The sequence below is a fragment of the Schistocerca gregaria genome, chromosome 2 (assembly GCF_023897955.1).
Source record: "Schistocerca gregaria isolate iqSchGreg1 chromosome 2, iqSchGreg1.2, whole genome shotgun sequence".
Taxonomy (NCBI): domain Eukaryota; kingdom Metazoa; phylum Arthropoda; class Insecta; order Orthoptera; family Acrididae; genus Schistocerca; species Schistocerca gregaria.
The window spans coordinates 266,593,567-266,618,965 of NC_064921.1; the positions used below are offsets into that span (position 1 = coordinate 266,593,567).

The window sequence follows — 25,399 nt, forward strand, 5'->3', positions numbered from 1 at the left end:
AGGCTAAAGGGGAATGGTGTGTTCTTGAAACTGAGAAACTAGCATATCTGCCACACAGAGGATGAGTGTCTGATGCACATTTTTTGACTGGAATAATCTTACAGAACTATATGAGGACAACTGAGGAACTGTGTCAAAGATAAGTGCGCTTTTTTTTTTTTTTTTTTTCCTCCCACTGATTCATCCAGTTAGCAATGTATGAACATTAACAAGAATGTGTACCAGTGTAGGACTACGTCAGACAAATTCACTTTTACAGAGGAAAGTTCAGTAATTCATGGAGATAGCATTGCTATATAGTAACTTAATGGGGTGAAGATGGCTTGAAGCTACTTTCTGCATCTTTCTCAAATCAAGTGCACATCTTACAGGCCCAGCACATTATGTAATAATGTGGGTTGCCATTCAGTATACAGCATGATCACCTGTGGTTTGCTTAGCTGATAATTTGGACAGTAGCCACTACATTTCTGACCTATCGAGGCAGATAATTGTGTCCTTTCTCTGAGGTCTCTGTGACGTATTTCTAGAAGATAATGCAGGCATCCCTTGTTAGCCATTTTCAACTAGTGAACAAGGTGATAGCAAAAATCTCAGTCATTAGTCAGCTGCCAATGTACAATTTCAAAAAAGAAGAAAATTTGTAGATAACCATGTTCATATGAAGACAAGCATTCCAGAAGCAGCACACTGACTGTTACCAGACAAATGATGTCATTCTAGTGCTTTCTCCTTGAGGAGCTCCCAGCACAGATATCAGCCCTCAAGATGATGTGATGACATTTCTTGAAGAAGACATGAGCAATAATGACAAAACAGCGTAGAATGTTTATATTAAAATGCACAATTGGACATGCCAAGAAACTTTTTATCATGTGTTGGGTTAGCTCTTCATGTTGATTATCAGGGTTAAGTACAAGAATATATTCATGTCTCTGGTACAAAACAAAATGTGTTCCCATCCTGCTGTACCTACTTAAGTGGCAAAGGTTGGTGCCTTATCAGAGGTAAGTATAAGTATTTCTTAAACACACACACACACACACACACACACACACACACACACACACACACACACACACACACACACACTCGAGGAAAGGGTATCTTTCATCAATGGCATTACGATGTATCGTGCTTTAAAAGTGACAACAGTAGTTAAGAAAGGTAGGTCGTAATGCAGATCCCAGTGTAAATAAGAAATATGTCAGCTGATTGAATCAGAGGTTGTATCTTTATAGAGCATGTCCATAGGTGATAAAATGATTATTTATTGTGTGTTCTACGGCATTTGTGTAGGTGGTGCCAGAAAAACTTGTAAATGGACTGATAGAAGTCTGCAGGAAGAATGATTTCAAACAGTGCAAAGTATTTGTGGATGACTATCTTAAGGATGCATATTCAGCAGCACAGGTAAGAACTTAGCTGTTTAAATAATGTGCATTCTGCAGTATAGTTTATTAACCATAAGATGTTTTAATGTTTTACAACTGAAAAAACCCTACCTGAGGTACTGAAATGTGGATAAGTTATCTATTAAGAAAGTGGTGTTCTTTTTTCTTTTTAGTAGCTTTCTATGAAGTTTGGTGCCATAGCTCACTTTAACTATTATTAAAAGTGTTGCTCGGTGTTTGCCTAGAAAGTGTGTAAGATTTTACTGTTTTCAAGTTTGGGTAGAGGAAAATGTCCACACAAGAAAACTGCATAAGAAGGAGTAGCCCATTGACATTTGGACTTTTTTAATTTATTACTTTTTAAATGTATGGAGCAGTAACACATTATTTCAAACATTACATAGTAAGGTAATACAATGTATTTTCATGAATATGTTATTAATTTTTAAAAAGAAGAGATGCTGTGATTAATTCAGTAACATAACTTACACTGCCGTTGTATGAGAAGAGACAGAAACATCTTATATCAATCTGTTTAGTGGCAGGCAGTGCAGTGTAATTTGATATTGTTTTAAAAAGCATTGTAACACAGGATAGTGCAATGGACTCGCTTATCATCCGAATTCAGATTTTCTGTGGTTTTCCAAATGTAATAAGGCACATTAGGATGGTTTCTGTACAAAGTACAAGGTCATCACAAATGACACCGATGGTAGGAAGAATTAAAGCCTTACCTTTCCATGATGTTGTTTTTTTGTAATAATGATCAAACAGAAAATGTTGCTGTTTTTGGGGCGTAATATAATTACTTTAATATGGCAGTTTTAATGTTATCTAAAATTAAGAAACAAGTAACTGGATAAATTAAACAAATACGACAGTCCTTCACTTAAGTTGTAGCTCTTTAGACATCTTCCATGTGTTCAACAACTAGTTTTGGATTTTTAGCCATTCTTAGGTGTTTAACTTTACAAAAAAGCATAATATATTATCACGACAAAAATGGAGACAATAGTGTGAATTTAATTTAACAGAAAAATAGTTACAAAGAAAAAGGCTCCATACATGTGAAAATGGCAATATATTCACATGATGTGCTTCTGTTCATTTTAGTGTATAAACTGTGCTGTTCTTGATGGTTTGACACACAGCTGGTGCACATAAGGTGGAAAAATGTCCAAAAATACAGGGTGTCCCACTCAAACCTCCCTGGTTTCAAAGACTCAGGAAAAATATCACGGTAGATACAACAACAAAAAATGCATCACATTGTAGAGCATCTGAAATTATTTATTTATTTATCATCAATACACATCTACATGTGAACCATTTGTAGCACGAAGAATATTGAGTTCGTATTCGATTTCTTGCCAAGTTCTTTGTAACATTTTCTCTGTTATTGTTGCAATCACATTAGTGATATGATTTCGCAACATAGGAATATTGTCCACTTTGGTCGCATACACGTGGTCCTTCATGAATCCCCACATCAAGAAATCAAGCGGCGTATTGTCGGGTGAACATGGTGGCTAGACAATGGGTCCTCTGCGTCCAATCCAACGATTGGGAAATTTCCTACGCAGGAGCTTGCGAACATCCGCTGACCAATGCAGCTGAGCTCCGTCTTGGTGAAAAATGATGTTGGGTTGCAAGTCTTGTGTCTGAGGATACACAAACTGCTCCAACATGTCCAGATACAATGACCCATTCACTGTTTGTTCTGCAAAGAAGAACGGTCCAACAATCGTGTCGTGCATTAGCCTGCACAAGATGTTTGGGTTAGGGCTATCACGAACATGTTCAGTGACAACATGCAGATTTTGCGAACCCCAAATCGAAACATTATGCCTGTTAACCCTTCCTGATAGATAAAAGGTTGCCTCATCTGAGAATAACATCTTTCCAGGAAGCTGGCATCCATGTCCATACGCTGCAGCATATCAGCAACAAATTGTTGTCAGCATGGTTTGTCGTTCAGCATGAGCAGGCTCAAACATGGTAATTGGATGTGTCTATAGGCCCCCTGGCTCAGCAGCTGTTGTGGCAGAGCACCTGAAGGAAAATTTGAAAAGTATTTCGAGTAGCTTTCCCGACCATGTTATAGTTCTGGGTGGAGATTTTAATTTACCAGGTATGGACTGGGAGACACAAACGTTTATAACGGGTGGCAGGGAAAAAGAATACAGTGAAATTTTTTTAAGTGCATTATCTGTAAACTACTCTCAGCAGTTAAACAGAGAAACAACTCGTGGCAATAACATATTAGACCTTCTGGTGACAAACAGACCCGAACTGTTTGAAACAGTTAACACAGAACATGGAATCAGCGATCATAAATTGGTTACTGCATCAATGATTTCAGCCGCAAATAGAAGTATTAAAAAAGGTAGGAAGATTTTATTGTTTGGCAAGAGTGACAAAAAGCAGATTTCAGAGTACTTGGACGGCTCAACACAAAAGTTTTATCTCAAGTACAGATAGTGTTGAGGATGAGTGGACAAAGTTCAAAACCATCGTACAATATGCATTAGATGAGTTTGTGCCAAGCAAGATCGTAAGAGATGGAAAAGAGCCTCCGTGGTACAACAACCGAATTAGAAAACTGCTATGGAAGCAAAGGGAACTTCACAGCAAACATAAACATAGCCAAAGCCTTCCAGACAAACAAAAATTACATGAAGCAAAATGTAGTGTGAGGAGGGCTATGCGAGAGGATTTCAGTGAATTCAAAAGTAAAGTTCTATGTAGTGACTTGGCAGAAAATCCTAAGAAATTTTGATCTTGTGTCAAAGCGGTAGGTGGATCAAAACGAAATGTCCAAACACTCTGTGACCAAAATGGTACTGAAACAAAGGATGACAGACTTAAGGCCGAAATGCTAAATGTCTTTTTCCGAAGCTGTTTCACAGAGGAAGACTGCACTGTAGTTCCTTCTCTAGATTGTCGCACAGATGACAAAGTGGTAGATATCGAAATAGATGACAGAGGGATAGAACAACAATTAAAATCCCTCAAAAGAGGAAAGGCTGCTGCACCTGATGGGATACCAGTACGATTTTACACAGAGTTCGCAAAGGAACTTGCTCCCCTTCTTGCAGCGGTGTACTGTAGGTCTCTAGAAGAGCGTAGCATTCGAAAGATTGGAAAAGGGGACAGGTCATCCCCGTTTTCAAGAAGGGACGTTGAACGGATGTGCAGAACTACAGAGCTATATCTCTAACATCGATCAGTTGTAGAATTTTGGAACATGTATTATGTTAGAGTATAATGACGTTTCTGGAGAGTAGAAATCTGCTCTGTAGGACTCAGCATGGGTTTCAAAAAAGACGATCGTGTGAAACCCAGCTCGCGCTATTCGTCCACGAGACTCAGAGGGCCATAGACACGGGTTCCCAGGTAGATGCTATGTTTTTTGACTTTGCAGGAATTTGATACATTTTCCCATAGTTGTTTAATGAACAAAGTAAGAGCATATGGACTATCAGACCAAAGGTGTGACTGGATTAGAGAGTTCCTAGATAACAGGATGCAGCATGTCATTCTCAATGGAGAGAAGTCTTCCAAAGTAAGAGTGATTTCAGGTGTGCCGCAGGGGAGTGTCGTAGGACCGTTGCTATTCACAATATATATAAATGATCTTGTGGATAACATCGGAAGTTCACTGAGGCTTTTTGCGGATGATGCTGTAGTGAATCGAGAGGCTATAACAATGGAAAATTGCACTGAAATGCAGGAGGATGTGCAACGAATTGACGCATGGTGCAGGGAATGGCAATTGAATGTCAGTGTAGGCAAGTCTAATGTGCTGCGAATACATAGAAAGAATGATCCTTTATCATTTAGCAACAATATAGCCGGTCAGCAACTGGAAGCAGTTAATTCCATAAATTATCTGGGAGTAGGCATTAGGAGTGATTTAAAATGGAATGTTGTTGTTGTCGTCTTCAGTCCTGGGACTGGTTTGATGCAGCTCTCCATGCTACTCTGTCCTGTTCAAGCTTCTTCATCTCCCAGTACCTACTGCAACCTACATCCTTCTGAATCTGCGTAGTGTATTCATCTCTTGGTGTCCCTCTACGATTTTTACCCTCCACGGTGCCCTCCAATGCTAAATTTGTGATCCCTTGATGCCTCAGGATATGTCCTACCAACCGATCCCTTCTTCTAGTCAAGTTGTGCCACAAACTCCTCTTCTCCCCAATCCTATTCAATACCTCCTCATTAGTTACGTGATCTATCCACCTTACCCTTTAAGCATTCTTCTGTAGCACCACATTTCGAAAGCTTCTATTCTCTTCTTGTCCAAACTAGTTATCGTCCATGTTTCACTTCCATACATGGCTACACTCCATACAAATACTTTCAGAAACGACTTCCTGATACATAAATCTATATTCGATGTTAACAAATTTCTCTTCTTCAGAAATGCTTTCCTTGCCATTGCCAGTCTACATTTTATATCCTCTCTACTTCGACCATCATCAGTTATTTTACTTCCTAAATAGCAAAACTCCTTTACTACTTTAAGTGTCTCATTTCCTAATCTAATTCCCTCAGCATCACCTGATTTAATTTGGCTACATTCCATTATCCTCGTATTTGCTTTTGTTGATGTTCATCTTATATCCTCCTTTCAAGACACTGTCCATTCCATTCAACTGCTCTTCCAGGTCCTTTGCTGTCTCTGACAGAATTACAATGTCATCGGCGGACCTAAAAGTTTTTACTTCTTCTCCATGAATTTTAATACCTACTCCGAATTTTTCTTTTGTTTCCTTTACTGCTTGCTCAATATACAGATTGAATAACATTGGGGAGAGGCTACAACCCTGTCTCACTCCTTTCCCAACAACCATATAAAATTAATCGTTGGTAAAGCAGGTGCCAGGCTGAGATTTATTGGAAGACTCCTAAGGAAATGCAATCCGGAAACAAAGGAAGTGGGTTCAGTACACTTGTCTGCCCACTGCTTGAATACTACTCATCGGTGTGGGATTCGTACCAGATAGGGTTGATAGATGAGATAGAGAAGATCCAACTAAGAGCAGTGCATTTCGTTACAGGATCATTTAGTAAGCACAAAAGCATTACGGAAATGATAGATAAACTCCAGTGGAAGACTGTAAGAGAGTTGCTCAGTAGCTTGGTATGGGCTTTTGTTGAAGTTTTGAGAACATACCTTCTCCGAGGAGTCAAGCAGTATATTGCTCTCTCCTATGTATATCAAGCGAAGAGACCATGAGGATAAAATCAGAGAGATTATAGCCCACACAGAGGCATACCGAGAATATTTCTTTCCACGAACAATACGAGACTGGAATAGAAGGGAGAACCGATAGAGGTACTCAAGGTACCTTCCGACACACACCATCAGGTGGCTTGCGGAATATGGATGAAGATGTTGCAGAATTTGCTCTTTGTAAGCACAAATACGAAGACACTGGTGAACTATGCGATGCAATGTTGATCGAGGTACGTAAAGTTGCCTAGATGCTTGATGAATTGACGTATGTGGGCTTCTGAGAAAAGTTTGTCTGATGTCCATTGTCTCTTCTGAAACTCCATAACATGCACTGCCAGAATGTTTCAGAAACTTCCTATACCATTCTTTAATTGTTTTCACATCAGGTAGATCACATTCATACACATGATGATAATTTCTTTGCACAGTAATCGGCGATTTTGTTTCTGTAAACCATTCTACTGCTTGCACGCTCTGATGTGGAGTCACCTTTTTCTCTTCATGCGAGCATGCTGCACTCTGGTAACGTTACTTGGCACTTATCATGTGGGAATAGAAATTCTTTGAGGTGCTCTACAATGTGGTGCACTTTTCATTGTCGTATCTATTGTGGTTTTTCTCTCCTGGATCCTTGAAATTAGGGAGTTTGGAGTGGGACACCCTGTATAATGCTGTTGAAGGAATGAAACTGAGGACAGAGTAACAGTTTCAGAGATTTATGCATATACCTTTTTGCATTTCTAGTAGGAAGTCACATTTCTTGATAGTAATGTATTATTTGTTATACAAGAGGGGCAGCAGCCTTTTCAGTAGTTGCAGGGGCAACAGTCTGGATGATTGACTGATCTGGCCTTGTAAACATTAACCAAAACGGCCTTGCTGTGCTGGTACTGCGAACGGCTGAAAGCAAGGGGAAACTACAGCCGTAATTTTTCCCGAGGACATGCAGCTTTACTGTATGATTAAATGATGATGGCATCCTCTTGGGTAAAATATTCCGGAGGTAAAATAGTCCCCCATTCGGATCTCCGGGCGGGGACTACTCTAGAGGACGTCGTTATCAGGAGAAAGAAAACTGGCGTTCTACGGATCGGAGCGTGGAATGTCAGATCCCTTAATCGGGCAGGTAGGTTAGAAAATTTAAAAAGGGAAATGGATAGGTTAAAGTTAGATATAGTGGGAATTAGTGAAGTTCGGTGGCAGGAGGAACAAGACTTCTGGTCTTATAAACACAAAATCAAATAGGGGTAATGCAGGAGTAGCTTTAATAATGAATAGGAAAATAGGAATGCGGGTAAGCTACTACAAACAGCATAGTGAACGCATTATTGTGGCCAAGATAGATACGAAGCCCACACCTACTACAGTAGTACAAGTTTATATGCCAACTAGCTCTGCAGATGATGAAGAAATTGAAGAAATGTACGATGAAATAAAAGAAATTATTCAGATAGTGAAGGGAGACGAAAATTTAATAGTAATGGGTGACTGGAATTCGAGTGTAGGAAAAGGGAGAGAAGGAAACATAGTAGGTGAATATGGATTGGGGCTAAGAAATGAAAGAGGAAGCCGCCTAGTAGAATTTTGCACAGAGCACAACTTAATCATAGCTAACACTTGGTTTAAGAATCATGAAAGAAGGTTGTATACATGGAAGAACCCTGGAGATACTAAAAGGCATCAGATAGATTACATAATGGTAAGACAGGGATTTAGGAACCAGGTTTTAAATTGTAAGACATTTCCAGGGGCAGATGTGGACTCTGACCACAATCTATTGGTTATGACCTGTAGATTAAAACTGAAGAAAGTGCAAAAAGGTGGGAATTTAAGGAGGTTGTACAGAGTTTCAGGGAGAGCATAAGGGAACAATTGTTAGGAATGGGGGAAAGAAATACAGTAGAAGAAGAATGGGTAGTTTGAGGGATGTAGTAGTGAAGGCAGCAGAGGATAAAGTAGATACAAAGACGAGGGCTGCTAGAAATCCTTGGGTAACAGAAGAAATATTGAGTTTAATTGATAAAAGGAGAAAATATAAAAATGCAGTAAATGAAGCAGGCAAAAAGGAATACAAACATCTCAAAAATGAGATCGACAGGAAGTGCAAAATGGCTAAACAGGGATGGCTAGAGGACAAATGTAAGGATGTAGAAGCTTATCTCACTAGGGGTAAGATAGATACTGCCTACAGGAAAATTAAAGAGACCTTTGGAGAGAAGAGAACCAAGTGTATGAATATCAAGAGCTCAGATGGCAGCCCAGTTCTAAGCAAAGAAGGGAAGGCAGAAAGGTGGAAGGAGTATATAGAAGGTTTATACAAGGGCGATGTACTTGAGGACAATATTATGGAAATGGAAGAGGATGTAGATGAAGACGAAATGGGAGATACGATACTGCGTGAAGAGTTTGACAGAGCACTGAAAGACCTGAGTCGAAACAAGGCCCCCGGAGTAGACAACATTCCATTAGAACTACTGACGGCCTTGGGACAACCAGTCCTGAGAAAACTCTACCAGCTGGTGAGCAAGATGTATGAGACAGGCGAAATACCCTCAGACTTCAAGAAGAATATAATAATTCCAATCCCAAAGAAAGCAGGTGCTGACAGATGTGAAAATTACCGAACTATCAGTTTAATAAGCCACGGCTGCAAAATACTAACGCGAATTCTTTACAGACGAATGGAAAAACTGGTTGATGCAGACCTCGGGGAGGATCAGTTTGGATTCCGTCGAAATGTTGGAACACGTGAGGCAATACTGACCTTAGGACTTATCTTAGAAGAAAGATTAAGAAAAGGCAAACCTACGTTTCTAGCATTTGTAGACTTAGAGAAAGCTTTTGACAATGTTGACTGGAATACTCTTTTTAAAATTCTAAAGGTGGCAGGGGTAAAATACAGGGAGCGAAAGGCTATTTATAATTTGTACAGAAACCAGATGGCAGTCATAAGAGTCGAGGGGCATGAAAGGGAAGCAGTGGTTGGGAAAGGAGTGAGACAGGGTTGTAGCCTCTCCCCGATGTTATTCAATCTGTATATTGAGCAAGCAGTAAAGGAAACAAAAGAAAAATTTGGAGTAGGTATTAAAATTCAGGGAGACGAAGTAAAAACTTTGAGGTTCGCCGATGACATTGTAATTCTGTCAGAGACGGCAAAGGATTTGGAAGAGCAGTTGAACGGAATGGACAGTGTCATTAAAGGAGGATATAAGATGAACATCAACAAAAGCAAAACGAGGATAATGGAATGTAGTCAAATTAAATCGGGTGATGCCGAGGGAATTAGATTAGGAAATGAGACACTTAAAGTAGTAAAGGAGTTTTGCTATTTAGGAAGTAAAATAACTGATGATGGTCGAAGTAGAGAGGATATAAAATGTAGACTGGCAATGGCAAGGAAAGCGTTTCTGAAGAAGAGAAATTTGTTAACATCGAATATAGATTTATGTATCAGGAAGTCGTTTCTGAAAGTATTTGTTTGGAGTGTAGCCATGTATGGAAGTGAAACATGGACGATAACTAGTTTGGACAAGAAGAGAATAGAAGCTTTCGAAATGTGGTGCTACAGAAGAATACTGAAGATAAGGTGGATAGATCACGTAACTAATGAGGAGGTATTGAATAGGATTGGGGAGAAGAGAAGTTTGTGGCACAACTTGACAAGAAGAAGGGATCGGTTGGTAGGACATGTTTTGAGGCATCAAGGGATCACAAATTTAGCATTGGAGGGCACCGTGGAGGGTAAAAATCGTAGAGGGAGACCGAGAGATGAGTACACTACGCAGATTCAGAAGGATGTAGGTTGCAGTAGGTACTGGGAGATGAAGCAGCTTGCACAGGATAGAGTACCATGGAGAGCTGCATCAAACCAGTCTCAGGACTGAAGACAACAACAACAACAACACAGCTAAACACTTGATAATGCCTCAAAAAGCCAAAACTAGTTTTGGAACAAAGTAGTAGTCTACCCCAATGGAAAAATTGTGCATTCTGTTAACAAATATATAGTTGTGGTGACCACTGCAGAGAAGAGCTGGCTGAAAATGTGAACAATGTAGGCAGAACTCAATGTGTTGACTATGCAGCACTAAAATCTGTCACACTTCCAGAGAATAACTACATATTCGTTAGCTGAAGAATATGGAGTCAATATGCATGATGAAATAGGGTAATAGAATAAGTTCCCCGTCCAGGCCCTTGAAGACCAAACAGATGTCTACCGACCACCATGTCATCCTCTGCCATGCAGTGTCAGTCAGGTGCAGTATGGAGAGGCATGAGTCAGCACTCCACGTGCCCAACCATTTTGCTGATCTATAAGCTGTTACTTCTTAGTCAAGTAATCATGAGGCTAGTGTTTCCCATACGATCCCTCCATCAAGGAAAAATACTTGGTAGTGCCAGGAATCGAATCCATGTCCTTCACATGACAGCATCTACACTGAACACTCTGCTATGGAGCTGGATGAAGTGGGATAATAGCTGTGAAAAAGTAGGTGGTGATCTACCATGACTTAAAATGTCGACCAATCTGTCTTTGATGGTTTAATCTGCACATTTTGGTTAGCACAAGACTGTGCTGAGTGAGTCGTCTTGTATGGTGACACCTTTACTATGCCTAGTGGGTGCATAATACTTAACATAGCATCAGTTATTATGTAATCATCTAATGATACCTCAACAGAGCTAAGCCTAGCTGATTCTTACCACCAAACATTTGTGTAGGCATTTGCTTTGTATACTTTGATCAAAATAACTGTGATTGACAGCGGAGCACTGTTGACCATGGAAGGGGGTGATGTTGATAGTTCATCATCATTTCATGCACACTATATGGGTTTAGTGGCAACAGCAGTGTTGTTCCATACTTACGACCTCCTCATGCTGCCTTTTAATGTGCAGTATTGAGTTTGCTTTACGGAATTGTGATATCCTTGTTGCTTAATGAACATACTCTTGTGTATAAAATGATACCGTATTATTATTATTATTTGTGTACCGTATCTCAGCAAAAGAATGGGAATCACAGTGTCTTTTACAATAAGCAGAATGATTCATGTTTAGCTGATGTATTCATTATGAAATGGGTGCCGAAATAGCTCTGAATCATTCATTTACATAAAATAACTAACAACATTAAAATGTTGTAAACTGTGTAAGTACTTACTAATCACAGGGGTCCTTATGCAGAAGGGTACTCCTTAATACTAAATGAGATTTACTGTGGAAATGTGGTAGACATTTTTCAGTCCAAAATATGAAACACAAACACAAAAATAAAGACAAATTATGTCTACTAATTGTTGATTCAGAGTCACTTTCTTCCTCAACACTGTCGCTGTCTTGGCTGTGGTCCATGGAAGTGTCACTGGAATTGCACAAAGATATAATTATATTTTTGATATCACTTTCTACCCTAATTCCAGTTTTCCATGCTTCCTTGGCAACCATTTCTGTTGACATACAACATCACTCCACTTCCCTGACATTATTTATGGTACTGCTTCCTCTACAAATTTTTGAATTTGTCACAGTGAAGCTGTTACTTGTTGCCAACTAATGTTTGATCTGTCCCTAAGTCATTTCAATGGCATTGAAATGGCAGTGGTATGGTGGAAGCCTAAAAAACCCTGTTGCCACATTCTTCAGCCACCTCATCCAGAATATACCCCTTCTTTTTCATGTAAATTGCCCAGTACTTTCACCTGTGCAGAAATATTATTTATTCTCCTTCCTGCGCCCCTCCCCCACCCTCCCCTGTCCAATAGTTGGATGTTCTCTTCTGTCACATTATCCATATATGTGGCAACGTACAACATCTAGTTGGGATGAGCCCAAGTTTGTTACTTGTGGTTCTGTTCTCATTTTATCGATCATCTGTAGCTTAGATGAACCAGGCTCTTCCTCTTCTGTGCAATATTTTCCCTTACAAACTTTGATGGCAGTGTTTTTATGTATCTAAAAAGCATTTGCAGTTCTTTCGACTACCTTCGTTAGAAACAGTAGAGTTGCACCATTCTCTCTGTCCTTAAAATATTCGTGCACACAGACTCACATGTCTGGCCATGCAAAACATGAGCAGATCACTGAACTTTTCATTTATCAACTATATTTTTCTGCTTATTTCTGCTGAAAGCTTTAGACATCACTAGCACAAAATAAATTCGCCACACACTGGAACAAAGCACACCAAACAGATCACAACAGTTAAGGTTACAGCTGCAAGCATTGTCTGTGACTGAACAGGAGCTCTAGTAGAGAGATTTAACAGTGAATGGAACAGAAGGTACTATCAAGTGCGTTATATGGCTGGCTATTGATATGATAACAGCCCTGTAAACAGCTAGGCATCAATCATTTCTTATTCTGATCCAGATATAGTATTTGTGAGGGTGCATTCTTGTGATATGTCCTCTGTGTACGATAACCAATGCTTCCCTGAGAAGTCCATCAGAAATTACATACTTGGCACATCAATGTAATTGCTGTCATTCACATGATACCACAGTAACCTTTTTGCAGTTGTTCTCTATTCTCAGTTTACAACCACAGCAAAATTTGCTGTATTTACATCCAAAATTACGCTTGTAAGAATGATGCACTAAATATTGAAGTGTGCAATTCATTACATTAAAATTTTACCTCCTTTGTTTTGTGAATCAAGACACTTCCTTGAAATGGTGTTTTACCCTTCTCAGATATTAACACCGCCAATACTTTTGTGTAGAGTTCAGACATTTTTCTTCTTGACGTATAACAGTGGGGTGACTCAGCAAAACTGCAAGTTCATCTCTCACATGCCACAGAAAACAGCACGAAACTCTACATAAGGTATGCTTACATCATTGTGTATATAATATTTTGCATTTCCACTAGTGCCCACTCTGTGTCACCCTAGTTGCACAATGTTGTTTTCATTCATCTGTGCTCCAGTTGCTTTAGTCTTAGCATGCAACATATTGTATATTTGATACTGGTTTCAGTTCCAGTTAGTGCTAGCAAATATCAGGGATCCTTGAATGTTCCACCTTATAATTATAGCATAATTTTTAACACTTTGCTTTTTGGAAGTCAGTTACAATTGGCATTCATGTAAATGGCAAATGCATCAAGTTGCTGCTCTCAGGATAAGAATAATTGTTGTCAGACACTGTCAAAAACTCATTGTTGAGGAAGTACACTTAAGGCAATAGTTGAGAAAGTGCTAATGGTATCAGGAATTTTGTTTTTACATATTCTTGGGCGATTCTGTGAATTAGGGCACAAAGAAAATGCATAGAACATTGTTGTTTTCAAAGGAGACTCCCATCTGCTACATGGCACCATGTAGTACCATAATTTGTAATGTGTTTTTGTTGAAAAATTATCTGTGACTGCCAGAAAAAGTTCCAAAGATCATTATATTACACACTAAAAACTCACAGCATACAATAGCAATATGAGAGAACTATTATGTTTGACACAGTGCTTTTTACCACCCTCTCACACGAAATATATTGTTCACACAATTCTAACACCCCCCCCTTGAACATATATTTTATGCTTTGCCATCACAAGCCAAACCAAATAGCCCCACAATTTTTTCAAACTTCTCTTTGTCCAAGGGTTTTGTCAGAAGGTCAGCAAACATGTCTTCTGTGCGCAGGTAGTCCACAATGATGTTATGTCGCTCTATGTGGTCCCGAATAAAATGGTGCCTTATATCAATATGTTTTATCCTAGCACTAGTGGCACCATTTTTAGCTAGATTAATGGCTCCTTCATTGTCTCAGAAGATCATTATAGGTTCCACGATTAAATTGGCACATATTAATGTTCTGAACCACAGTGCTTCTTGTGTGGTGTAAGATAGTGTCATATACTCGGTTCCTACGGTACTCAATACAACAGTTTTAATTTAAAGCGGCAGCCAGTAGTGGAGTGCCTATCTCCTAATTCACTCCCCCAGTCTGCATCACATTCTTTGCATTACCTGCTCCATGGTATCTTAATTCGTGGTTTGAAGTTCCTCTTTGGTATCGCAATATCCATTTCACAGCTTTCCAGTGCTTTTCCTTTGGGTCTCTGCAATATCTGCTCACTGCATTGGTGGCAAAAGCAATGTCAGGTTATAACGTTTGAGACAAATGCAACAGACTCCCTACTGCTTCTAGATGTGGAATGTTCTTATCACATTCCATCTGTCTCATTTGTGTTTAACTTCACTCTTACTTCCATTGGAGTAGTTATGACTTTACAATCATTCATGCCAAATTTCTTTAAGATTTTTTCTGTATATGATGATTGATTTTTGCTCAATTCTTGTCACTCTTCTTCATTAGTGACCTGCATACCTAACTAACATTTAACTTCTCCCAAATCATGTACCTTAAACTTGATTTATAGTTTTTTCGGAAAAATTCTCATTTGGCTTTCGTTTTCAGTCAGGATAAAGAAGTCATCCACCAATATTGCCATTATTATTATTATTATTATTATTATTATCCCTTCTCTTCCCCTTTTACTGTATATACTGGGATCTGCCTTAGATTGCTTCATAATCATATTTATTAGAGTTTTAAATGTTTTTAATTTATTAGAGTTTTATGTAGACATAAATTCCATCAATGACCACTGTGTTTAAGTCCATAAATACTTTTTTGCAAACACCAAATCTTTTCCCTTTATGATCTGGTGGAATGACATATATCTCCTCCAATTTTCCATTTAAATATGCTTTTTACACCCATTTGAAGAATTGTTAAATTTCTTTTTGGTGCCAAGGCTAAAAGATATCTCAGTGAGGCATACTTGACTGCATGTCAAAAATTTTCTTTGTAATCTACCACTTTATTTGTGAATATCTTTTTATTACAAGTCGTGCTTCATATCTTGGTGATGAATTTTTGGGGCTCTTCAAAGTGAATACCCATATTGCCTGTAATGGTTTCTTATCTGCTGGCGTATTTACACATTCAAAGGTTTTGTTCTGAGATAAAGATTCCAATTCTCTCTCCATTGCTTCTTTCCATTCTTGAGAGTTCAGGCCGCTCATTGCTTCTTCTGCTGTTGCTGGGTCATCATTAAAAGACTGGGCTGCATACATCTCAAAATCCGGATATTCTTTCAGTTTTAGTATGTGAGAAGAATGCCTTACATTGTTCTCTTCGTTTCATTCATTCTCAAACTCATTGTCATCATAAATAATCTCCATTTGCCTTTGACTTACTCTTCCTTCATATAAGGTTTCACTCTCGGAACTAAGTGCACTTAACTTAGTAGTCTTGCCCTCTTCAGAGACCATTCTATTTTCAAAGAATACTACATCTCTGCTTGTAACTATCCTTTTATTCAATGGATCCATTAATCAGTAGCCCTTTGAATTCTCACAAGAATTATGTGCAATATGTGGCCTATCAGGGCAGGATTTGAGGAAGTTGTATCGCAGCTGGAGAGCCACATTCAGAGTCTGATCCAGTCCTGGAAAGTATCCTGTCACAAGTGGGGCACTTTTGTGGTTCTTCTGTAGGAGGTTCTGGGTTTGAGGGGATGAGGAAGTGGCTCTGGTTATTTGCTTCTGTACCAGGTCAGGAGGGTAGTTGCAGGATGCGAAAGCTGTTTTCAGGTTGTTGGTGTAATGGTTCAGGGATTCTGGACTGGAGCAGATTCGTTTTCCACGAAGACCTACGACTTCCTCAACTCCTGCCCTGAAATGAGATTCATCCTTCATGAAATCCTCCCCACTCTCCCAAGAGTGTCTTTCTGCCGTCCACCTAACCTTCGTAACCTCTTGGTTCATCCCTATGAAATCCCCAAACCACCTTCCCTACCCTCTGGCTCCTACCCTTCTAACCGTTCCCGGTGTAAAACCTGTCCCATGCACCCTCCCACTACCACCTACTCCAGTCCTGTAACCCGGAATGTGTACACGATCAAAGGCAGAGCCACATGTGAAAGCACCCACGTGATTTACCAACTGACCTGCCTACACTGTGACGCTTTCTATGTGGGAATGACCAGCAACAAACTGTCCATTCGCATGAAAGGACACAGGCAGACAGTGTTTGTTAGTAATGAGAATCACCCTGTGGCTAAACATGCCTTGGTGCATGGCCAGCGCATATTGGCACAGTGTTACACCGTCCAGGTTATCTGCATACTTCCCACTAACACCAACCTATCAGAACTCCGGAGATGGGAACTTGCCCTTCAGTATATCCTCTCTTCCCGTTACCCACCAGGCCTCAACCTCCACTAATTTCAAGTTGCCGCCGCTCATACCTCACCTGTCATTCAACGACGTCTTTGCCTCTGTACTTCTGCCTCGACTGACATCTCTGCCCAAACTCTTTGCCTTTACAAATGTCTGCTTGTGTCTGTGTATGTGCAGATGGATATGTGTGTGCGTGTGCGAGAGTGTGTACCTGTCCTTTTTTCCGCCTAAGGTAAGTCTTTCTGCTCCCAGGATTGGAATGACTCCCTTAAAACCCACGTCCTTTCGTCTTTCCCTGTTCTTCCCTGCTTCCTGATGAAGCAACCGTGGGTTGCGAAAGCTTGAATTTTGCATGTGTGTTTGTGTTTATTTGTGTGTCTATCAACATACGAACGCTTTCGTTTGGTAAGTTACATCATCTTTGTTTTTAGATGTATTTTTCCCACGTGGAATGTTTCCCTCTATTATATTCATAATTATTGTTTACCTATAAATCAATTTTGTTATCTTTCTGATTTATTTTTTCTTCTTAACTTTTTATTATTATGTTTCAATTGGCCGTTATCATTTGTTGAGTGGGGAGTCACCCTGCCTCCATACAAAATTCCTAACACCATTTTTTCATCACGATTTTTAGAACTGATCAAGAGAAATGCACTTACATTTAAACATTGGTATTGTTGTATTTAAATAACATACATTATAAAAATTACTCAAATTATTATCTTTATTTACATGAAATTGCTCTCTTTCATTGCAGTTATTTTCCTTTGCAAAACCGACTCCAGATGTTGCTAGCCACTAGGGTGACCAACATTTGATAGCAAATAAAGTTCAACTACACAAAACATAATATGTTCTTGGAATGGGTAGCAAGGGTATAAAGGAAACTGTATACTTTGCATACTTTTATTCTGTTACGTCATACAGTACCATATTGTGGGGTAACTCCACAAACCAAGAGAAAGTCTTAGAGTGTGAAAGCATGTAATAAGACCCATTTCTGTTGTAAATTCAAGAACAGCATGCCAAAACATATTCAAAGAATTGCATATGCTAACTATTGCTTCCCAGTATATATATTCCTCAATGAAGTTTGCTAAGTAATATGTCTCTTTCTTCCAACCAATAGCTCAATACACACTATCAGTACTAGGAATAAAAACATTCTGCATAGAGACTTGCATGTGTTATTTACACCTTTGCTGCTGATCGGTACAAGTACAGAGCATTCGTGGTCACCAATACTGGTGGAGAAACAAGTAAATATTTCTCGTCTTGTGACTCCTCTAGATGCGTAGACTGTATTGTTCTTTCTGTGCTCCTTGCATTCCTGTGAGCAAAACCGTCTTCTTTCCATAGAAGAACAAACAGAAAAAATGACTATATGTCAACAGTAGTATCAAATACTACACAAAAAGTATAACAGTGATCACTGACAATATATACAGGTCAGTAATGGATCTGGGGTGATTAATAAGAAATTGCTGTATGGGAGATCAGAGAAATATGGGAGAGTTCGTCACTCCAGTAGCTACCAGCGTGCCTCCAGTCAATGCTAACCCATTGCCTGCTTCTGCCAGTAGGTGGATTATGTTCTGTAATCGGCAGAGTTTGCTTTGATTGACACTGTGATTCTTATCTGCTCATACGATAGTCAATTACTTTGTCAAAAGAACATATCCCTCAGAATCAGACTTGCGATCTGGACATCTGGGGTTCATGTCCCTATGCGGCATATAGATTTATGTTTCCCACAGTTTTCCTATATTAAATAAGGCATGATTTGTAAGCTGTCATTCATCTAAAAAGGTCAGATGCTTTAATTTTATTTTTACTCTGTTATAGCTTGATGCCATAAATGTACTTCAAAGTTCTCTTATTTTCATTGTAAATTTCTAGCTTAATTTTTTTTTCAGTTTTACTAATATGTTTTAATTGCTGATGTATTAAATTTGAATTTACCCTAAAGAAGCCCCAGCCTTAGGTTCATAGTGTGATCGGAAATAACATAAACTCAGCCCCCCCCCTCCACTGCCACCCCCTCCCATGCCTCCCTTTGAAGATCGTTTAGTTTCAAGGTAAATGCTGTGTAGAAGAGAGGTGTGTGTGTGTATATTTTTGAATAAAACGTGTAGTACATCCTGTAATCATGTATGTTTATATTCCAAAGCTGGCATAATGTTGATTTTCAAACATAATGTGTACAATTACATAAAAAATAATTTGTACAGGAAGTTTTGTGCCTTCAGTTGCCATTTCTCTCTCTCTCTCTCTCTCTCTCTCTCTCTCTCTCTCTCTCTCTCTCTTGAAGGAAGGCAGGGGTTCCATGCAAAATATTCAGAGTATCTAATTTATTTCCTTTTTTACCTTCATAGCTCCTTGAACAGCTGAATGAAGTGGTAATATCACATATGGAGATGACAGATAAACAAAAGGCTTTAACATGTGATAAAATTGCTGTGAGTATCTCAAATAAAAAAATTATCTATTTTTTCAAACAAATTAATTTTTTGCTACTTGTATTTGATGCTTCTTTACATTGGTTGATGATAATGAACTTTTCCTTTATAGCTGTGCATCTGGCGCTTGCAGGATGGAGCCAGTGAATATCTGCAGCTGCTGGATCTTGGCTGTGCCCTGATAAATACTCTTCAAATGTGAACTGTTTTTGCTTTTATTAATTTTATTTACTAAAACTTGTTTAGGTACTTTAATGTGAAATTGTCTTATACAATAAACACCATGTTTTTATCTTTTACTATAAAATGCCTTGATTATTTCATATTGTGCTATGGGTTACTGCTGTGAATACAAGCCATAACTGTTTGTATTTGTTGCTGAATGCACAAATGTACACAAGAGGGCTGTGAACTTGTGTTGGAATACATCAGTCATAACGCCATTCATTTTCTGATTGTCAGGTAGCATGCTATGGGCAGGAAGGATCACACACAGCTACTTTAGAGAGTAAGTGTTCACAGCAGCCTTTAATGATTACAGTTTTTCTTAAAGCAGATAATATTAGATAATCTATTTGTTAAAAAATTAAAACCACCCGTAAAAAATGAAACTAGTATATTATTTGATTTTTTTTTTATTTCCGTATCAGGACACTGTGAAGACTGTAATAAGGCAAACATATCATTACGGTAAGTAGGATAAAGTTCTTTAATGGGTACTACTAGCTAGTCAAGCAACTCATTTATCAGTGTAGTGTTGGAAATTGGAGACAGTTTTGTGCAGATGTTTTCCACATGTCTAAGGGCCACAGTCAATATTTGCTATTACAGATAATGTAATTGTGAAATGTAAACAGTTTAACAAAAAATTAGAATCGACATTTACCTCACATTAAAACTATGATTCCTATAATGTGGTGTAGTGTATTCAGTCTTTGATACATTGCCAGAGACACTTTATGTAATAGAGGCTATCAGCAAAGCTAAACATTTTAAATTCATACTGACGTGCAGGCAAATCATTGTCACAAGTAGCACATTGAGTCTGTAGAATGGATCTAGATTTCTGTCTACATAATTCATCACAGCATTACTGGAACTGATGCACACAAAATTTCTGTAGTTTGCTTAGTTTCATTTTCTTAAGTCATCTGGTCAGAATTATCCCAGAACATAATGCAAATCATATGTAAGACGTTTTTGAACTTCCAAACAAATTACAGGAATGTTAACGCTGTGTTAATTCTAACACTTCACACTGTCTGGCATTTGAATCAAAGACTACTGCTGATAACATATGTGGGAGGTGTGCTCTGATATCACTTTGTTTTTCAGGAATATGATGAGTAATTATGACAAAAATTTATGTATTGGATTTTACTTTCTTAACCAAGCAAAAACAAGTGTACTCTTCTGGAGAATCCATATGCTTACAATGCAAATGTTAGTAGGCTGAGCATTTCCAAAGTCAAAAATACTACCCATCTGACTCATCAAAGTTAACCGCAAGTGCAGTGGATAGTAAATGTCCGAACAGACTAAACTATATTGGGAACTGAGACTTGAATGTGCACAGACACTTGCTTCTTGTGGGAAATGATTATGGTGACAGATATCTAGACATACCACACAGATTGCCAAACAGCGCCAATCATTCAGTACCTCTCCTGTTCTCCTGTGTCTCTAGATGTTCTTGTGCATACCTTACAGTGCTAGGAGAAACAATATAAGGTGAGCTTTTAATAAAAATGAAGGACAAAAATCTCATGAAATCATCGGCATTTAAAACACTATCCTTCATTTTTAGTTTAATCAGTGTAAACAACAAACATAAATGTTAGAGAGAACAGCCAAAAGTTTCTCAAAAGAAAATTTAAAAATCTGTTTGTCTGCCAATTGCTAGTGAACTAATTCTCTCTTGCAAATACCATGTTGTCACTATGACACGGCATTTATTGGGACCAAGGGAGGGCGAATCAAATTTCATTTGGTTTCTATAAACAAAAATGGGTCATGGTACAATGTAGTAATATATATATGATCAAGTCACATTAATGTGACCACCACCTATGTTCAACGTCAATGTGCAATAACCACTCGCAGATGACAGGTGGTAGCACTAGCAGTGAAGGATATAAAGTGTGTCTGGGGTGTTATCGTCGTATTGTGGAAACAAAGTGATTTGTCTGATGTCCAAAAGGGCATTATCATTGGCTTTCAGACTGAAGGTGGAAACATTGCCGAAATGGCCAAGTTCATGAACTGTTTATGTGCTGCTGTGGTTAAAGTATACCGCATATGGCGAAATGGCAGTTTCCAAAACTAGCACCAAGGCAACTGTAGTGCATCACAAGCCATAGCCAACTAGGATTAATGACAGCTGTGAAGGTATGTATGGGTAAATAGACATGCAACTGTTGAGCAACTGACTGCCCAGGTGAACAAAGAGGGTACATACAGTGTCTCCACAACAAACGTGACCCTGGCCACAAAACTTGCCAGACTTAAACCTAATCAAGACTGTGGGACCACCTCAACTGAGCTGTTCAAACCATGTATCCTTAACCAAGAAATCTAGCACAGCCAGCCACAGCTCTGGAATCATCATGGCCCCATATCCCTTTTGGCACTTTCTAGAATCTCTTTGACTCTCTTCCTGCACATATTGCAGCATTCCAAATTGCAAAAGGTGGTTATTCAGACTTTTGACAGGTGGTCACATTAATTTGACTAGATATTGTAATAATATTGATAATAACAACAATAAACAATAATATATTTGTCTAATGTGGCTTCAGGTCGATAATCGTGTTTACAGTGATGGTGACAAAGCCAATGAGGCCTAATAGTAGTGAAGTGTGGGATAATGACACTGTGCAAGCTGCTGAGTGGGGGTGTGGGGTGGCAGTGCAGTGGCCCTCCAAGGAGTGGGCACTTTATCGAGGGGATCAGGAGGCAGATTTCAGAGGAGGAGGGAGCTGACCAGTTAGACAAGAGCTTTTCTTTATATTTGACAATGAAGATTAAAGTTAATGAAACATGAAAAGTTGATGGTTCAATTTCTAAGCTACTACAGAAGAATGATCTAATTGGCCATCGAACCAGGTGGTTTAATAGTACAATAATCCCATCTACAGTTGATGTAAGTCTGTAGCATGTTTGCCCTGAAATACACCATATTTAACCCCATTGTAGTATCTCATCTCAGTTACATATCAAGTGTCAATTAAAAGAATATACTGTTATTACAGAATCAGTCTTTTACCATTAACAATCAGGATCAAAGTACAGTTAAAAAAAATACAGATGTACCAGCACCTGAATTCTATGGCCTAACATTATTTGGAGGGGCATCCCTTCATGACAGTCCTTCCTCTGGCTAGTGTTACACATTTAAGTGTGGTAGTTGCCCAGAGGTTGCTGTTCGGGGATGACAGGTTTTGGAAATTGTAGTCATTTACAATATCCCCTTTTATAAATGGTCCATACAGCCAGTACTAAGTGATAGGAACAGATACAGTGCTTGGTACGATCACTATTCACGTATTCATTCATATACCTTCGAGCAATGGATTCAGTGGCATAATCAACCATAATTTGTCACTGTTTGTGGGCTAAAAGCTTATTGATTGACTGAAGTAGGAGGTCATTTGAATGATTTGGTAGCATAGGTCAGCTGTCAGGCTGTGGCAGGACAACAGGTAAATGCAATAGAAAAGACTGTACAGACATTTTGCACATAATTTAAATGAGCTGATAATCTAGCAGAAGGCCCTCCAGTATCTCCACCATATGATGGGTAGCAACTGTCCGTTTCATAGTATTCTCAATTTTTGTGATTAATTATGTGACTCCCTTGTTAAGTTCAGCTAGCTGCTACTTTCCTAGCTTTTACAGAAGTACAGATTGTGCAGGGAAGGTTGCGTAGTACAGTGTATATTCCACCGTTTGTGCATTTCCATCTTTGCACCCTTCTTTCTTGCAGTGGTACTATGCCCAAAACACAGTGCGGTAGTCATTCCGTTGTGGGAGGGGGGGGGGGGGGGGTCAAGTATCTGGACATTGCTAGCCCCCCTGACCATTCAGGGATTGCACTGTTGGTGATTGAGCTGGAAACTCTCCACACATGCCAAGGGGTATTTTCCTGTCATGGCTGGGGCAGGGACTACGGGCAATAGTTTACTAGCCAGGTAAACATTGCTGTGGCTAGATGATGCCCATGGGGAGAGCACCTGTTCAGACTGGGTGGTTCCATGGCAGAAGATTAACATATGAAGTGAATTAAACTTCTTCCACTGGTGGCTGAACAGCCCCAGCAGTCTTTTCTGAAGCTAAGACATATTCCAATGCAGAGAGATATGTTCCTTTCCCTGGACAGAGACAAGGTGAGAAATCGTCCCCACAATACTGGGGTTTTTCTAGAATGGATGGGTATTCCTTCTGTTCTGAACAGAAACCAAAACATTACATTGTATTGAAACAAGCATTCAGTTCATAGCACTGTGGAATGTGAGAAGAAAAGAAAACCGCAAATTGGCATTCATAAGAAGAAGAACAACACCAAAAATGCAACAGAAGTGTAATATGTAAGAAATTGTCCACGCATCATGCCACTGATGATGCCTTGCAGAAAATAAAGGCGAAATTTTTATTCGGTTGCTGTCAGATGGTCCATAAGTAAAAATTATCAATATACCATAATATTACACGCAACTGAGGAAGACAGGACTACAAAAAGTTGAAGATGTCTCCCTAGCATTCCTAATACTGGGTGACTTCATTGCCAGTAACTCTTAGTGTGGTGGAACTATGACCACTGGCCGTAGTAAAGCTGTTGAAAACTTGCTTGCAGAGCTTGAGCTTTAATACTGGTGTTCCCACACACTTCACTGTGGCATATGGGTCTTATTCGGTCATTGATCTTTCTACTCATAGTCCAGTTCTTCTCCTGTCCATCCTCTGGAGAGTCCATTATGACATATCTGGTTGTTGTTGTTGTTCCCCCCCCCCCTTGTCTTGGCATTACTCACCTGGGCGTCCAACTAGATGGGCTCTCTCCAAAGCCGATTGGGATGCTTTCTACTGCCACTATGCTTTCACTACCACCACTGCCCTTCACACCCTGCCACATGAAGTTATCAGTGCTGTTTTCAGAACACAACTGCAGCTATTCAGTTGGCAGATAATTTGGCAACCTCCTCTTCCTTGGGATCCTCCTACCCCATCAGAAGACAGTACCTTGGTGGACACCTGAAATTGCCAAGGCCATGAATCACAGGCAGGCTCTCTAATGCCATGAGTGACATCCCACAAGGAGCACTTCATTGCCTTTGAATGGCTCTGTGCCCAGGTCTGCCACCTCATAAAACTGCAGAAACGAGAATGCAGAGAATGGTATGCTGCTACCATTTGACAATGTACCCCTCCTTTGTAGTCTTGAGTGAGGATTCAACACCTCTGTGGACACCAGTAACCTGCAGGTGTACCTGGTAGCTCTTTGAGTAGTGATGTCTACACTGACCCAGACACTCTTCCCAAACATTTTGCTTTTTATTGCATTCAAGCCACTGTATCTGAGAATTATCAGCCTGCATTTTATGTCCTCAAACAGCAGGAAGAGCAACTCCCTTTACCATTTTCTACATGTCACCTGGAACCTTATAATGGTTCATTCAGTGAGTGGGAATTTCTCAATGCCCTAGACCTTTGCCCCAACAAGGTTCCAGGGCCAGACCGCATCCACAGTGAAATGCTCAAACACTTGTCAATGAGCTGCAAATGTCACATCCTTGCCATTCTCAACCATGTCTGGAGTGAGGATAAGTTCCCATCACAGTGGCAAGAAAGTGTGGTTGTCCCAGTATGGAAATTGAGTAAACATCTCCTTGAGGTGAACAGCTATTACCCAGATTAGCATCATTCTCTGCAAGTTGCTTGAACGTATGATGAGCAATGGCTGCGTGGGTACCTTGAATCTTGGGGTCTTTTGGGCTCTGTACCAAGGCAGTTTTCACCAAGGCTGTTCTACGGCTGACTATTTGGTCTGCCTGGAGTCTGCTGTCTGATAAACTTTTGCCCAGTGTCAACATCTTATCGATGTCTTTTTCAA

At 39.4% G+C, this 25,399-nt stretch overlaps 1 protein-coding gene across 1 annotated transcript in view; it reads left to right on the forward strand.

The window, feature by feature from the left end:
- Positions 1-19,613, forward strand: part of LOC126336848 (replication factor C subunit 4) — a 58,410-nt gene extending 38,797 nt beyond the window's left edge. Inside the window, exons 6-8 of the mRNA XM_050000936.1 lie at positions 1,300-1,413; positions 19,207-19,290; positions 19,403-19,613. Coding sequence (XP_049856893.1) covers positions 1,300-1,413; positions 19,207-19,290; positions 19,403-19,492 — 288 coding nt within the window. The 3' untranslated portion in view covers positions 19,493-19,613. The remainder of the gene's footprint in view (positions 1-1,299; positions 1,414-19,206; positions 19,291-19,402) is intronic.
- The last annotated feature ends 5,786 nt before the right edge of the window (positions 19,614-25,399 follow it).